General features: G+C 42.3%; 1 protein-coding gene across 4 annotated transcripts in view; it reads left to right on the top strand.

Moving 5' to 3' along the window:
• The window catches only part of fam193b (family with sequence similarity 193 member B), a 73969-nt gene extending 59100 nt beyond the window's left edge, over positions 1-14869 (top strand). For 3 of the 4 annotated variants that reach the window (XM_078231177.1, XM_078231174.1, XM_078231178.1), the window contains 5 exons: positions 2422-2652; positions 4054-5197; positions 11081-11158; positions 11559-11640; positions 13662-14869. In XM_078231177.1, coding sequence (XP_078087303.1) covers positions 2422-2652; positions 4054-5197; positions 11081-11158; positions 11559-11640; positions 13662-13755 — 1629 coding nt within the window. In that variant the 3' untranslated portion in view covers positions 13756-14869. The remainder of the gene's footprint in view (positions 1-2421; positions 2653-4053; positions 5198-11080; positions 11159-11558; positions 11641-13661) is intronic. The other variant, XM_078231175.1, reaches the window with a different exon arrangement.
• The last annotated feature ends 1007 nt before the right edge of the window (positions 14870-15876 follow it).

Raw genomic sequence — 15876 nt, 5'->3', positions numbered from 1 at the left:
TTCTGAAGGTCCGGATCAAAGGTCTTGATCAGAGTGTTGAGTTGACGGGTGTGTTCTTTGGTCGGATCTGCAGGTAACTGTCTGTAGTGTTCCTCGTTGTTTAGTTGTCGGTACACTTCTTTGCAGTAATCCGTTCTGTTCAGTATGACGATGGCCCCTCCTTTGTCTGCTGGTTTGATGACAATGTTGCGGTTGGTCTTGAGAGTGTGGATGGCGCTACGTTGTGCTTGGGTGATGTTCGGGGCTGTCTTGTGAGTGCGGCTGATGAATTTGGTGTTGACGCACCTCCTGACGGCTTGGGCATACATGTCAAGTCGAGGGCAGCGGCCTTCCGGAGGAGTCCAATTCGACTCTTTCCTCTTCGGATGCACTGCGGATCTCTCTGTCGGCTGTTCCAGTTCATTGGCTGTCCCATTGTGTTCGTTGTTGGCCTCTTGGGGTTTGTGGAAGAACTCCCTCAGCCTCATTCGCCTGATGAATTCAACTTGATTAGTTGTAAGTATTCGCATTCCAACCATTATTCATGTAAATTGAGTTTGTGTCTTTATATGCTCTGTTTGTGAACAGAATTCCCACTCACCTGAAGAAGGGGCTTGCAGCTCCGAAAGCTTGTGTGACTTTTGCTACCAAATAAACCTGTTGGACTTTAACCTGGTGTTGTTAAACTTCTTACTTGGTCACAGAAGACAGAGGGTGGTAGTGGAAGGGTCTTTTTCCAGCTGGAGGCCTGTGACTAGTGGTGTTCCGCAGGGCTCTGTATTGGGACCTCTGCTGTTTGTGATTTATATAAACGATCTGGAAGAAGGTGTAACTGGGGTGATCAGTAAGTTTGCGGACGACACAAAATTGGCAGGACTTACAGATAGTGAGGAGCATTGTCAGAAGGATATAGATAGGCTGGAAATTTGGGCAAAGAAATAGCAGATGGAGTTCAATCCTGATAAATGCGAAGTGATGCATTTTGGTAGAAATAATGAAGGGAGGAGCTATACGATAAATGGCAGAACCATAAAGGGTGTAGATACCCAGAGGGACCTGGGTGTGCAAGTCCACAGATCCTTGAAGGTGACGTCACAGGTGGAGAAGGTGGTGAAGAAGGCATATTGCATGCTTGCCTTTATAGGACGGGGCATAGAGTATAAAAGTTGGGGTCTGATGTTGCAGTTGTATAGAACATTGGTTCGGCCGCATTTGGAATACTGCGCCCAGTTCTGGTCGCCACACTACCAGAAGGATGTGGAGGCTTTGGAGAGAGTACAAAGGAGGTTTACCAGGATGTTGCCTGGTATGGAGGGGCTTAGTTATGAGGAGAGATTGGGTAAACTGGGGTTGTTCTCCCTGGAAAGACGGAGGATGAGGGGAGACTTAATAGAGGTGTATAAAATTATGAAAGGCATAGATTGGGTGAACGGTGGGAAGCTTTTCCCCAGATCGGTGGTGACGTTCACGAGGGGTCATAGGTTCAAGGTGAAAGGGGGAAGGTTTAACACAGATATCAGAAGGGCATATTTTACACAGAGGGTGGTGGGGGCCTGGAATGCGCTGCCAGGCAAGGTGGTGGAGGCGGACACACTGGGAACGTTTAAGACTTATCTAGATAGCCATATGAACGGAGTGGGAATGGAGAGATATAAAAGAATGGTCTAGTTTGGACCAGGGAGCGGCCGGGCTTGGAGGGCCGAAGGGCCTGTTCCTGTGCTGTATTGTTCTTTGTTCTTTGTACCTCGTATAAAGTTGATCTTTCTCTACACCCTAGCTATGATTGTAACACGACATTTTGCACTCTCTCATTTCCTTCTCTATGTACAGTATGCTTTGTTTATATAGCGTGCAAGAAACAATACTTTTCACTATACTAATACATGTGACAATAAATGAAATAACTATTTTAAACACTTAGACTGAGCCCCGTGTAAGCACACGCACACACACACACACATCCTCCCCCCCACTGCAGCCGGGCTCCACCTGACTCAGCTGTACCAAGTTCCATCCACCGAGCTGGACATATTTCTCCCTGTCAGTTTTACTTGGTTCTTTAAACCTACCTGCTTTCTGGCAGTCAGTACTGTAAAAGATGTGGCCTCCTTGGTTGTGTTCTGCACTATGGCCTTCTGGGACTCTTTGGCTGCAGGTCCCAAGCGGCTCCAAATGGCAGAGATTTCGACAAGGAATTCCAGAGTAGCTAAGTGCTCTTTACGCTGTTGTAGTTCCAGCGGGCCAGGACTTTATGCCACTGAATGGAAATTATGGCCCATACAAAATTGCTATTAAAGAATTAAAAGCTTCAACGCATGCAGTTCCATTTTGAGACCCATTTCAAAAATCAAGAACGCATGCTAAACTTGGCTACACTTGCAGTTAGCTATAACAATTTGTTTTCATGTTGACAAAATAATTACATTTACAATTCTGTTTAAGCCTCCTGCAGCTCCGACGAGTAGAAATTACACTGAAATCCGGGAGAAGCTAAGGACGCGGTTGACGAAACGCAAGGAGGAGCTCCCGCAAAAATCGAGCAATGGATCCATCCGGGAACCACCCGTGGATGAAAGGAATGTTGAAGATCTGTTAAACTACATTAACAGCTCAGAGCAGAAACCAGTCAACAGTGCCAAAGCAGCTAAACGGGCACGGCACAAACAGAAAAAGGTACGCTTTGTTTTGTCAACATAAGAGGAGCTGAGCTTAAAAAAGAGATGTTTAATTGTTGCGTACCACAAAGAATCCAGTTTGTGTATCCTTTGGATTTTTTTAAATGTGGGATACACTTGGATAACTTCGCTGTGTTAGCTAGTTTGTACTAAAAGGAGCTGCAAGTTGGTGTTGGTAGAGATTTATTCCACCAGCAATCCTATGACAGTTGATTTAAACACAGTCATGTCAAGAAATTGGTACCTTTGAGTTTTCATCCTGCAGCCTGGGTTTGGTTCAAGTTCGATGAGGAACAAATAAGATATGTTTGCTGCTACGTCTGTCACCCAACCCAATTTATTGATTAAGTAGGAGTCAGGACTTGCAGGTTTGAGATTGTGACAATTCTAATGAACGTAGTCAACTCTTAATTAAAAATTCCTTTATTTAAATTTATTGAGTTCTTCCCTTTTTAGAATCAAAAGATTGACTGCATAGTCAGGAGTGGACTGCAAACGTAATACTGCTGGTGTTATGTTTTAAGCACAGTTTTACTGCTGTTTCACTTCTGTCTTGAATTCAGTGAACTAAATTTTTTTTACATTTCATGTAAACCTTGACATGTTCAGTTCTCAATGAGACTTGATTCATTATACCTAGCTGCACACAAGGCTATTATAACTTTGAAAGTAGTTTAGATTTCTTTGGATTACTCGCATGATGAAGTAGATACTTAGGAGCCAGGTTCGGATTTTGTTTTCTGTAGTAAAAGTATAAAATGTTTAGCTTGCTGAGAATTCTATTGTCTGTATAGTATCGTGCATCACTCCCACGATTCTCCTCATTAGTACTTGGTCCCACATGCCTCAAATTTAAATTTTTCATGTTTCTGTATTTCTCCATAGTGTTTTTCATTCTATAATCTCATCTAACTCTAAAACTTCATCTGCACTGAACCTCCAATCCCTATATTGTAAGATTCCCCCACACATGCACATACCTGTCCTCACCCAACCGTTGGCAACTGTGCTTTCAGTAAACCTAGGTTTCACTTTGGATTTCTCTTCTAGACCTGTCTACATCCCTTACCACCTCTTAAGATCTAAAAATGCAACTCTTTGACCAAGTGCTTGATCTTATTTCCCAATTGCTCACTTTGGCTCAATAAAGACTTTCCTTACAGCTCTTACGAAACGTCTTGAATGATCTTCCCACATTAACAATGCTATATAAGTGTCATTTGTTATTTTGAGCTGGGAATCCTCCACAATTAAATGGGCACTTCTACAAATTATTACGTTTATATTTAGTGCCCGCTGAAATTCCAGCCTACACTGCAAGTTCACACCTAATTTTAATTGTGCAGCTGATACAAGGTGCAGGCTTGACTTTAATGTTTCACCTATTTTTGTGCTCCAGCAGGAGAAAGCCCGTTCAGAGGTTTGTGATCAAAGACCAGAGAAACCATGTCCATCTACAATGCATATTCAGGATCTGGAGAAAGTTTCTGTGATAAATCAACACATTCAAGAGGGCATAGAGGAGAAAGTCTTGATATTCAATCAGCATGTCCAAGACGATATAGAGGAGAAAGTTTCAAAGCTCAACCAGCATATTCAAGATGATATAGAAGAGAAACTGAATCAGCAAGAGCTATGGCACCAGGTGGAATTGCAGCGAGTGAGCAGCATCTTAACCACCAGACTGGAACAGCTTAAAGACAGAATCCGAGATTCCATCAAAGCAAACTTCAGTCTATGTGATCTGCCCAAGGATGACTTTCCAGAGCTGACCTCTGTGGAGAAGGGCTTACTGATAGAGAGTAATGGCATCATGGACAAAGAAGAAACCAGAATAATAGACCATCAGAAACTCAATTTGAACTTGTCCTTAACACCAGGGATTGTGCAAAATCATCTGTTGAATGGAAATAAGCATGCGGTCATCACAAATCAAGAGCACAATGGCTCTGATATGGTTTTACTGGAAAACTCATTAGGAAAGAAGTCAAAGGGCAGCTGTTCATTACCTTCAAAGGCTGAAAATATTTCCACACTACGAGTAGGGGACACTGGTGCAGTAGTACTGCATAAACCAGCTTCAGAATCAAAGGTAACGCAACAAGCATCAAGAAATGGGAAACAAGTAAGGCAGCCCAAGCAACAGACCTCTGAGGAAACCAAGGGTAAAACCGTGGTTTCAAGAAAGGAACATGAACACCCTACAGCTCCCAAAGTACAAGGTTCCAAACAGCATGCACCTACTTCCAAACACAAGACAAATCAGAATCAGGATGGCAAGCCAACAGAGGCTTCAAAGACCATGACTGCCAAATGCGATGAACCCAGGCAAGGCAAGTGGAAGGGAGTCAGCATTCTTGGCAACTCTGAAACTGGTGAAGACAGGAAATGTAGCATTAAATCTTCAAGTACTGAGAAGGTAGAAGGCTCTGAAATTAGGGGAGTCAAAGAAGAACAACAAATGACAACTGACATGTCTCAGTCAAAAGGCAAGAACAAGAAAGGAAAAAAGAAGAAACACGACAAGACCAACAACTGTGTTGGTAAGTTAACTCAGGAAATACTTTATTGTTTAATGTTTTCAAGAGGTCCTGTGGCTACGTAAATGGATAACTAGTGAAATTTTAAAGTCTGGGATTTGAACCTTTGCTTGTGTGGAAGATGTTTGAAGTGACTGTTATAATGACACCTTCACTATATTTAAATAGTGAACAGAAATATGCACATTGCTGGAAGAAAGCTATTCAGTGGAAGCAGCTAGCATTAGTAGCTAATGAAAAAGATAAAGGATATAAAGGGAGCAAAGTAACCAAAATGCGTAGCATGATATCCATGGAGAATGTAATAAAATGAAAACAATTCAGCCTTTAAACCTGTAAGCGAAGAGTTTAATGCATTGGTTTCCAACCTTTTCAGCAACATCACACACTTCAATGAGACAAATAATTTGATGGTGTACCCACTTTTTTTCAACTGAATCGATAAATATCATTTTTCTACTTGCATTACTATGGTTAAGGTCTTTTAGAGCGGTAGTTTGGCAGGAATGTAACAGTGAGTGCAGTACTTGAATGCCTGTGTTGATCTGTCAGTTTATACCCAAGTGGCTATGAGAGATAATGCTATCTTTGTGCATGCCAATTGTGGTCTGAGATCCTTCCTACTGTCTTTGTAGTTCTGTCCATTAGTGTAGCTTCACAAACTGAAGGTGTTGGAGGGAGGGCAAATGGGGACAGGAAGGAGAGCAGCCGCCAGGCCTGGCCTGGGAGCCCAGCCTCAGACACCTTTGGGGCTATCTGGCGGCTGCATTGAATAAAAGCAATAGGATAACCCAGATTCACCCTCAACTTCCACATGGCTAAACCAATTTATCCAAGTATGTGGAAATGATGTAGTTCAGTCGAACACAAGGGGCGGCACGGTAGCACAGTGGTTAGCACTGCTGCTTCACAGCTCCAGGGACCTGGGTTCGATTCCTGGCTTGGGTCACTGTCTGTGTGGAGTTTGCACATTCACCTCGTGTCTGCGTGGGTTTCCTCCGGGTGCTCCGGTTTTCTCCCACAGTCCAAAGATGTGCGAATTAGGTTGATTGGCCATGCTAAAAATTGCCCTTAGTGTCCTGAGATGCGTAGGTTAGAGGGATTAGTGGGTAAATCTGTAGGGATATGGTGGTAGGGTCTGGGTGGGATTGTGGTTGGTGCAGACTCGATGGGCCGAATGGCCTCTTTCTGCACTGTAGGGTTTCTATGATTTCTGTCTTTACCATGGAGCCACTTCACTGATAAGTGCTGGCAAAAGATCTGTGTGTGACACTAAAGATAAAATGTAAAAGTGGAGTATTCAAATACTCCACTGCCAAAGAAACTTCAGGTCGTGTCTCAGACTTGGGACTGAAAACCTAAAACTTGCTGAAATAATGTGTGAAAAAACCCTGGATCCTCCTAGTACTTAAATTCCTTTAAAAATGCCACTGTATTGTTTGACAGATGATTAGAAGATAATTTTTAGGGAGGTTTCCATTGAGATGTAGATATTAAATTTAGAGGAAAGAAAAATAGACTTTTGTTATCTTTTGTTATGAAATGAGTACAATTTGTCTAATGAACTACTGTGTTACCCAATCATGATGTGGAGATGCCAGTGTTGGACTGGGGTGGGCACAGTAAGAAGTCTCACAACACCAGGTTAAAGTCCAGCAGGTTTATTTGGGATCACGAGCTTTCGGAGCTCTGCTCCTTCATCAGGTGAGTCATTTTCATCAGAGTCATCTCTTGATGAAGGAGCAGCGCTCTGAAAGCTCGTGATCCCAAATAAACCCATTGGACTTTTACCTAATCATGTTTTGTCCCTCGTGGGTGGTAAGCAAGTGCTGCTGCATACTTTTAAAAACTAAATCACGAATGCTGGTTTTATTGTGTAGGTAAGATTTTACAAGACTGAAGAGCAAACAGTCAGAAAGACAGACAGGCTTGCATTTATATAGCACCTTTTATGACTTCAGGACATCACAAAGTGCTTTGCAGTGTTAGTACCAGATCAGATACTCCAAGGTATATTATGAAGCCAGACTAGTCAACAATTTATTTTGTGAGGATAAAATGTTTCAATCCCAGGGAACGGCACGGTAGCACAGTGGTTAGCACTGCTGCTTCACAGCTCCAGAGTCCCGGGTTCGATTCTCGGCTCGGGTCACTGTCTGTGTGGAGTTTGCACATTCTCCTCGTGTCTGCGTGGGTTTCCTCCGGGTGCTCCGGTTTCCTCCCACAGTCCAAAAATGTGCGGGTTAGGTTGATTGGCCAGGTTAAAAAATTGCCCCTTAGAGTCCTGGGATGTGTAGGTTAGAGGGATTAGTGGGGGTAGGGCCTGGGTGGGATTGTGGTCGGTGCAGACTCGATGGGCCGAATGGCCTCCTTCTGCACTGTAGGGTTTCTATGATTCTATGATTTCCATGAACATAGTTTAACTATAAAAAATAAATTTAGCTTGACCTTTAACAATTGAACAATACTTAATCATGACAGGATACAAGTCGCAACTGCTAATCTATCAATATGAGGTCCAATTCAAGAAATATTCCTCTTGTAGACTTAAACACTCTTTTTAAAATTAGTTAGCAAAACACAAGCATACTTATTGTGACTTAGGTTACCAGCTCTGGAGCTCCCGGAGAGGCCTTTTCAGAGAGAGAAACACACTGTTTTCTTCTGGCAGTCTAGGCAGCAAATGCTTGTATTTTAAAATGAAACTGAAACAGTATTTCTTCCCTGTAAGCTTAGCTTCTCCCATTAACCATGTGACTCGAACCTAAATAAACAAAGGGTCCATTAACTACAAAGTAGCACATTCCTAGCTAAAATGAATTATTAGCTTGCATTCTTTGCATCTGCTGCATGCTTATCAGGCAAATCAATTCTTGTAACAACACATCGCCTCTTAAAGAAACCCCACCGTAAACACAGAATATAGCAAAGTAGCACAGTACCATCACAGCAGCCAGTAAAGTACCTTTTAATGTGGTCATGATTGTACGGTAGGAAGCATGGCAGCCAGTTCCCACAATCAGCAATGTGATAATGACCATAATCTATTCTGTGCGATGTTGAGGGATAAATATTCCGTTCTCTTTAGAATAATGCTATGGGATCTTTTATGTCTGCTTCAGTGTGTAGATGGAGGCTCAGTTTAATACCTCATCCAAAAGATGATGAGGAAGAATTCAAATGTTATGGATAAATCTTTGGCATTGCTACTTTCATTCCAAATGGAAATAAGTTTCTGGCAGATGCTACATGACCTGCTGAGTATCTACAACTTTTGTTTTCAATTTCTAGCATCCGCAACATTATACTTTTTGTGTGTGAATTTAACAAAGGCTTGAACAAAATCAGTTTTGATATCTGGTATATTGCACAAGGTTTAGCGGAATGCAGTAAAACCTTATTTTACAGTAACAAGTTGCAATGTTGCAAACACACAATGGAATAGTGCTTAATTAGACAGTGAAAATATAATTATGTTTATCTACAATCTCAATTAAGGTTGCTGCTAATTTGATCAATCATTTGCTTGCTTCCTTGTTCCGAGCAAAATATTTTCTCGCTCTCTTTCCAGGGACTATGTCTAATATTCCCCTGTTTTAAATCCTTCAAGTTCAAGGGATGCAGACTTCAGCGTATGTAGTCGGCATTGGGCGGCAAGGTGGCACAGTGGTTAGCGCTGCTACCTCAGTTCCAGGGACCCGGGTTTATATCGGGTCTCGGGTGACTGTCTGTGTGGAGTTTGCACATTCTCCCCGTGTCTGCATGGGTTTCCTCTATGTGCTCTGGTTTCTTCCCACGGTCCAAAAATGTGCAGGTTAGGTTGGCCATGGTAAATTGCCCCATAGTGTCAGGTGACGAGTAAGGGTAAATGCGTGTGGTTAAGGGAATTGAGCCTGGGTAGGATTGTGGTCGGTGCAGACTCGATGGGCCGAACAGCCTCTTTCTGCACTGTATGGATTCTATAAAGCATAGAATGGTTAAGATCGAGAAGGAGATCATCAATTACTCAACCAACTTTGTGTCCTTGCTGCCACTGTTGATTTCTTTTTATTCTGTGGGCTTCAACTTCTGTGGGCGAGTCTATTATGTGGCATTTTATTAAATGCCTTTTGGAATTCCATGTATCCTAGACCAACCATGTTATCCTCATCAATGATCTGTACCTCAAAAGAATTAAATCAAACAAATCTCAAAGCTTTCCAACCACTGAGATTAAAGTGACTGGCCTATAATTTGTTTTTATTCATTCATGGGACATGGGTTTAGTGGGCTAGTCGGGAGGCTGGGAGAGGTACTGGGGGAGGTTGTGAATCAGGGTAGTTTTTTTAAAAAAATTCATGCGTGGGACAAGAGCGAAGCTGGCTGGCCAGCATTTATTGTCCATCACTAGTTGCCCTCGAGAAGGTGGTGGTGAGCTGCCTTCTTGAATCGCTGCAGTCCATGTTCTGTGGGTTGACCCACAATGCCCACATTAGGGAGGCAATTCCAAGATTTTGACCCAGCGATAAAGTTCCAAGTTAGGATGGTGAGTGGCTTGGAGGGAGCATGCAGGTGGTGGTGTTCCTATTTATCTGCTGCCCTTGTCCTTCTAGATGGAAGTGGTCGTGGGTTTGGCAGGTGTTGTCTAAGGATCTTTGGTGAATTGCTGCAGTGCATCTTGTAGATAGTACACACTGCTGCTACTGAGCGTCAGTGGTGGAGGGTTGAATGTTTGTAGATGTGGTACCAATCAAATGGGCCGCTTTGTCCTGGATGGTATCAAGCTTCTTGAGTATTGTTGGAACTGCACCCATCCAGGCAAATGGAGAGTGTTCCATCACACTCCTGACTTGTGCCTTGTAGATGGTGGATAGGCCTTGGGGAGTCAGGAGGTGAGTTACTCGCCGCAGAATTCCTAGCCTCTGACCTGCTCTTGTAGCCACTGTGTGTATGTGGTGATGATGTGGAGATGCCGGCGTTGGACTGGGGTAAGCACAGTAAGAAGTCTCACAACACCGGGTTAAAGTCCAACAGGTTTATTTGGTAGCAAATACCATAAGCTTTCGGAGCACAGCTCCTTCGCCAGATGGAGATATGGAGTGGATGCACTGTGACTGCTGTGCAAACTGTTCACAAATGCTTTAACTCTCGATTCCCAGACAATTAAAATGACATCAAACATTTCATCTATCTCAAGTCCGCTGTCTCACTTTATATTTAGTTCCTGCAATTGCCTCTAACTTAGAACACTTTGTTTACTCGTCCTTGAATTCTTTTGAACAATACCCTGGTCTCTGTTCTCTTAACTTCTGGTGTCTTAAACTTTCTGTCCCAATTCCCTGGTTATCTGGATTGTACCTTATTTCTGAGGAAATTTGTATCTTTGCAACTCCATTATTCTGTTCACCTTCTCCTGGCAGAGTTGAGAGAGGTCCACTCTTAAGGGTCCTGTCTCTAACTGTCCACAAATTCAACTGAAACTTAAAAGCTTCCTTACTTTAGAAGGCCCCAGTTGCTAAGCAACCACTGCTGGTTTATTTATTTTTCATGCCGTAGTCCTCTCATAATTGGAATTTAACCAACTTCTACACATAGAAACACCTTTATCCAAACATGAATCGAACTATAGGTTTTACCCTTCTAGGCACATAAATACTAAACACACTTAAAACTATACCTTCTTTCTAATGTTTATCAATGCACATCTAACTTCCTTAAAACTACCTTTGTTTTCTAAACAACCATTACATTTGTGGAGCTATGGGCCCACACCCAGCCTGTCTTTAAAGATGATGGGTGCAGGGAAATAACCAAAGTAGAATGTTACAAGTGCATTGTCATGATTTTATGAAGTGAATATCAGTGATATTTCCTGTAGGTAATTTTGTCCTGTTTTAATGTCCGTAGTACTGAGAACTGATGAATATGCTGAAGGTCAAGACAATGTGCTGGCTTCCTCTGGCACTCCAAGAGCCAAACACAGTGGTAAGGGGTCGCCAATAAAATTAGTTTCTCAGTGTCTTTAACTTTTTCATTTGTGTACTTTTTATAAAATCCAACCTGTCCCGCACATCAGTGATTTAACAGTTGCCTGTTTTTGTGACAAGATTAACAAATGTGTACGCTGAATAAGCAGACTTCACATATTGGTATCAGAGCAATGTAGAATAATTCTGTGAGCACTCCAGCTGCTTCTGCTGTCTGTGTCCTTTGAAACACCTCCAGGATGATAGGAATGCAATAATTTGCTGAATTTTGCTAAATTTAATGAGTGCATGTTTGACTAGTCACATGACAAGTTCACTGTCGATTATGTTTTATTATGGAATTTATTCAACATTTGAATTGCACATTCTCACTGAGTAGCTTTTTCTTTGGCTTGTAGATGATGTGTTTCTCCCCAAAGACATTGATCTTGACAGCGTGGAGATGGATGAGACGGACCGTGAGGTGGAACATTTTAAGAGGTGAGTAAAGACTGATGTGTCCAACAATTAAACAGGGATTGGGACAGGAACAAACTTGATCAGTGTTCTTTATGTGAGAAAAGAAAAATTCTTTACTGCTTTCCTAATTAACAGAAATATCCAGCTAATCTGCATATTCTTAGTTGGCTACATTGCTCACAGAAAAGAAAAAGCTCTGCAATTACTTGCCTTTTCACTTTCTTCCCCCTCATCCTTATAGCCGTTCACTGGCCCTTTGTTATTTTGGCTTGAACTCTAACTTGTTCTGTCTCACTCTCTACTTTGCTTTTTACTTTCTTCTTTCTTTCCCCTTGGCCCCCTCGCTGGCTCGCCCGCCCCTTGGCCCCCTCGCTGGCCTGCCCTCCCCTTGCCCCCCCCTCACTGGCCCGCCCTCCCCTTGCCCCCCCCCTCGCTGGCCCGCCCTCCCCTTGCCCCCTTCCTCGCTGGCCCGCCCCCCCCCCCTCCTCCTCCCCCCCCCCCCCCCCCCCCCCCCCCCCCAAGCTGGCCCGCCCTCCCGTTGCCCCCCCCCCCCCCTTAGCTGGCCCGCCCTTGCTCACCCGCCCTCCCCCTGGGCCCCCCTCGCTCGCCTGGGCCCCCCTCGCCCGCCCGCCCACCCTCCTCTTCCCCCCCCTCGCTAGCCCGCCCTCCCCCCGGGCCTCCCTCGCTCGCCCATCCACCCTCCCTCCCCTCGGGGGCCCCCCTCGCTTGCCCGCCCGCACTTCCCTCGGGGGCCCCCCTCGCTCGCCCACCTGCCCTCCCCCCGCCAAGTGTTGGCACTCACCCATGCTCTTTGTCCAAAGGTTCAAACTAACTTATTACAAAAACCCTGGTCAGTATTTCCCTGAACGATAGGAGGATTCCCTCAGGGATTGGGTCCTGGCCTAGTTCTGCCATGTACTGTAAAATGAAATAAACGGTCGAGCACGTGGATAGAAGCCATCCCATAGGACTTGTCAAAAAACTGACTGGAGCAGTTTGCACGCCCAGAAAATGCTTTAAGTTGTTTAAGTAACAGTCATTTTTACAACACTACTTGTGTGCAGGCAGTAATTTAAAGTGATTTAAAAATGAACACAAAAATTCCAACAAATATTTTAGTCACATAAATGATATCCGAATCATGTTTAAATAATCACCTAAAATTAATTATTTAAAAAGTCAGTTAAATATTCAGGATCATGTTAAAAAGTTGGATAAATTTGAGGAGCGTTGTAGAATCTCATCTCATCTCACCCATTTTGAAAGTTGATGTCACCTTTCCTGAACCAACCCTTATTGAATATTTGCAAATTGACAGAGGTGGCTCTTTCCACCTCAAAACACCAGCCCTGAAATAGTGTGGTGACAAATGTTGGCTATAAGTGGGCGATTACTCCAAATTCATGCCATTGCCATTCCCTGTTAGCATCGCAGAGTTAAATTTGGAGCAGCACAGAATGACCCACCACAGCTTTCAGGTTTCCATGCGATGCACCCCTGAAGTTGCTGGCACTTCTGCATCATTGTAATGATGGCCACGCTAACAGCTTTTTGAATTTTACCCCACAATTCGACTCTGATTCCAGAGGGATGCCACGTCATAGGAGGAAATAGAATTGGTCAAATTTTCAAGGAAACGTTTTAGTTCCAATGGAAGCATTTAATAAAAAAGAAGCAGAAGCATTGTAAATATAAATTGAGGCCATGATTGATTGCTGTTGGGTAGGTGCCTCAACAACCTTGTTAGAATACTTTTCACTGTATGCTAATACATGTGACAATAATAAATCAAAACAGTTGTTACTCTGTTCCTCATTTATGATTTCATGGTTGAAGTTTTTCATTTCATTTGAGATGTTACTTTTATCCTTGTCTTGGTTGAAAACTGCCAAGCTCTAACTATTTTTGTCTATTTATGTGGGAAATATAGCTGTGCTATTTCAGAAATCTATTTGTGAACAACACTTTCATATAACAGCAGCTGTGACTTGACAGTAGTCTTCCATTATGCTCTGACACTTTCATTTTCTTTCCGTTTGTAGGTTTTGCCTTGATTCTGCCAAGCAGACAAGGCCGAAGGTCTCTGTAAACTGGTCAAACTTTAGCCTGAAAAAGGGCCCAAATACAGCTCATTGAACATGACACCACACTCCTGCCTAGTGGAAACTGGAATTGTCCTGCAGTTAACACATTCCTTACTGTAATGGGTATTGGCCTGCTCTCCCAACTCAAAGCAATTTGCTGTGATGTATAAACAACTTGCTGTGATGTCATCCACAACCAGTGCCTTAGCCAGAAGAAGTGCACATTTCTAACTGGGTGGCACAATTATCTCTTGGGTTGGTTTATTGCGCTTTATGGTCATTGTGAGAAAATGTTTGTCAATAGTTCTGACACCAGTGGAACAAGTCTGAATTTCAGTAGAAACCAATAACACAATTTTATAGACGGACAATTGATTTTTCCTAAATGTTTTTTGGGGGAAGAGTCAGATGAAATGTGAAGTAGGATTTTATCTTTGTCTGTCAAATAGACAATAAGACAAGGCAGGCAAGTTTCATGGCACTTACGAAAGGGATTGAAATGTATCTCTTGTACCTGTGAACTATTATGGGATTGACTTTTAGGAGAATGTTGTACTCTTAATTATAAGCAAAATCGGCCAGCGTAAAGATCAAATAAAATACTTCACTACTCAAATTTTGCACTGCCGTAAATGTAGCTTTACCTAGTCCCCTGTGGCAAGAAATGTATGGTAAGTGCCATCTTGGAAATGTTTAGTGAGAAGGGCTGTAAAGGTGGCCAGTAGATGTAATGGTCATCTGCTACATGGTTCAGCGATGCAGCCAAAGTCAACAGTCAATACCTTCGGGTTTTTTGTAATAAACTGGGAAAATAAGTGCTTTGATTATCACAAATTATCTTCCCAAATCTAAAACTCGGACATATGTGTATTTGTAGAATTAAAAGTAAATAAAGGGGGCGGTGAGAAAAGTTTTTATCATTACTTTCAAAACTGACATCTAGGTTAAAGTTTGCCACCTATTTTCCTGACTAAGCATAAATGAGCCTCATTATGAAACTCTGATAAAATTGAATAATGATGAGGGATGGAAATTGCTATGGTCCCAATTAAAACTAACATTTCAAATTAACTTTGAAGGAAAATATTCTGACCCTTTTTTGTTGGCCTTTAGGTATATTACCCAGCAATATTGTTGACAATAGTTAATGGAGAACCCAAATAGTATGCTGTAAAAAAAAAAAGGCTTGAGGCTAATAGCACTAATTGTGCAATGTGCCCATTATTGTTCAGGGTCATATACTTAAATTGAAAGCCTTACTTCAGCATTTTATCCCATATAAAAGCTGTCTTTCCCTTAATTACAGCACCAACTCAAAAGTGCACGTTTCTTATTTTGATGACAATCTTTTTATTAAAAGCTACTTTTGGCACCAAACCAATATGGGTTGTCAATCCATTTGGAGAGTTAATTTCTGATGACTGTTATCTGTTGCATTGAGTGCCAGCATTAATCGCAAATTGCTTGGTTATGATCTGAAAATCAAATGTTGCCAATGTACTGTGGTTGGAAATGATGAGCAAATATGAAAAAGCTACACTTTTTAGAAGGAAAAGTTGCAGCTACCGTTTTGAATTACAGCATTGAGTTAATAGAGCTCACCTTCAGTTTGTGAGATCATCCAATCAGTTGTGGTGCAGTGCTGCTCTCATCCAGTAAATTAATTGCACAATGATCTTGCACATTGATCAGACACTTTGATCACAAGCCCATTTGAAATGCATTCAGTACAAGTGCTGCATATGTCTGCCAACATTTGAGCACGCTTTTAATCTGATGATCTCGCTATAATCCTGTAAACCTGATGCTAAAATTAATTCTCACTTTTTAATTAATCCTGTTCCTTGAGTTGCTGCCACATCCCGGCCAAGTATAAGATTGCAATTGCCAGAAAGAAAGGAAAAGATATGGGCCATGTAGTATCTTCATGGCAAGTAAGTATTAACTGCTGAAATTAATGGTGACAACCAGCTGGTTGGTATCTTCCGTATGTCATGGAAAAGACCACATTTTGCAGTGTGTTATACTGTAAGTTAAAGGCTTCCTACTACACCACCATATTGGAGTGTGTAGTGGTGACTTATTTATATATATATATATAAAAAATATACACACGCATAAATACATATATATATAAATAAAAACCTGTAGTGGCCGATCCACTTTCATATCA

Source organism: Mustelus asterias, chromosome 16 (genome assembly GCF_964213995.1).
Source record: "Mustelus asterias chromosome 16, sMusAst1.hap1.1, whole genome shotgun sequence".
In the NCBI taxonomy this organism is placed as follows: domain Eukaryota; kingdom Metazoa; phylum Chordata; class Chondrichthyes; order Carcharhiniformes; family Triakidae; genus Mustelus; species Mustelus asterias.
Note: the sequence above shows the minus strand (reverse complement) of the source record. Positions and strands in the feature narration are given on the sequence as shown.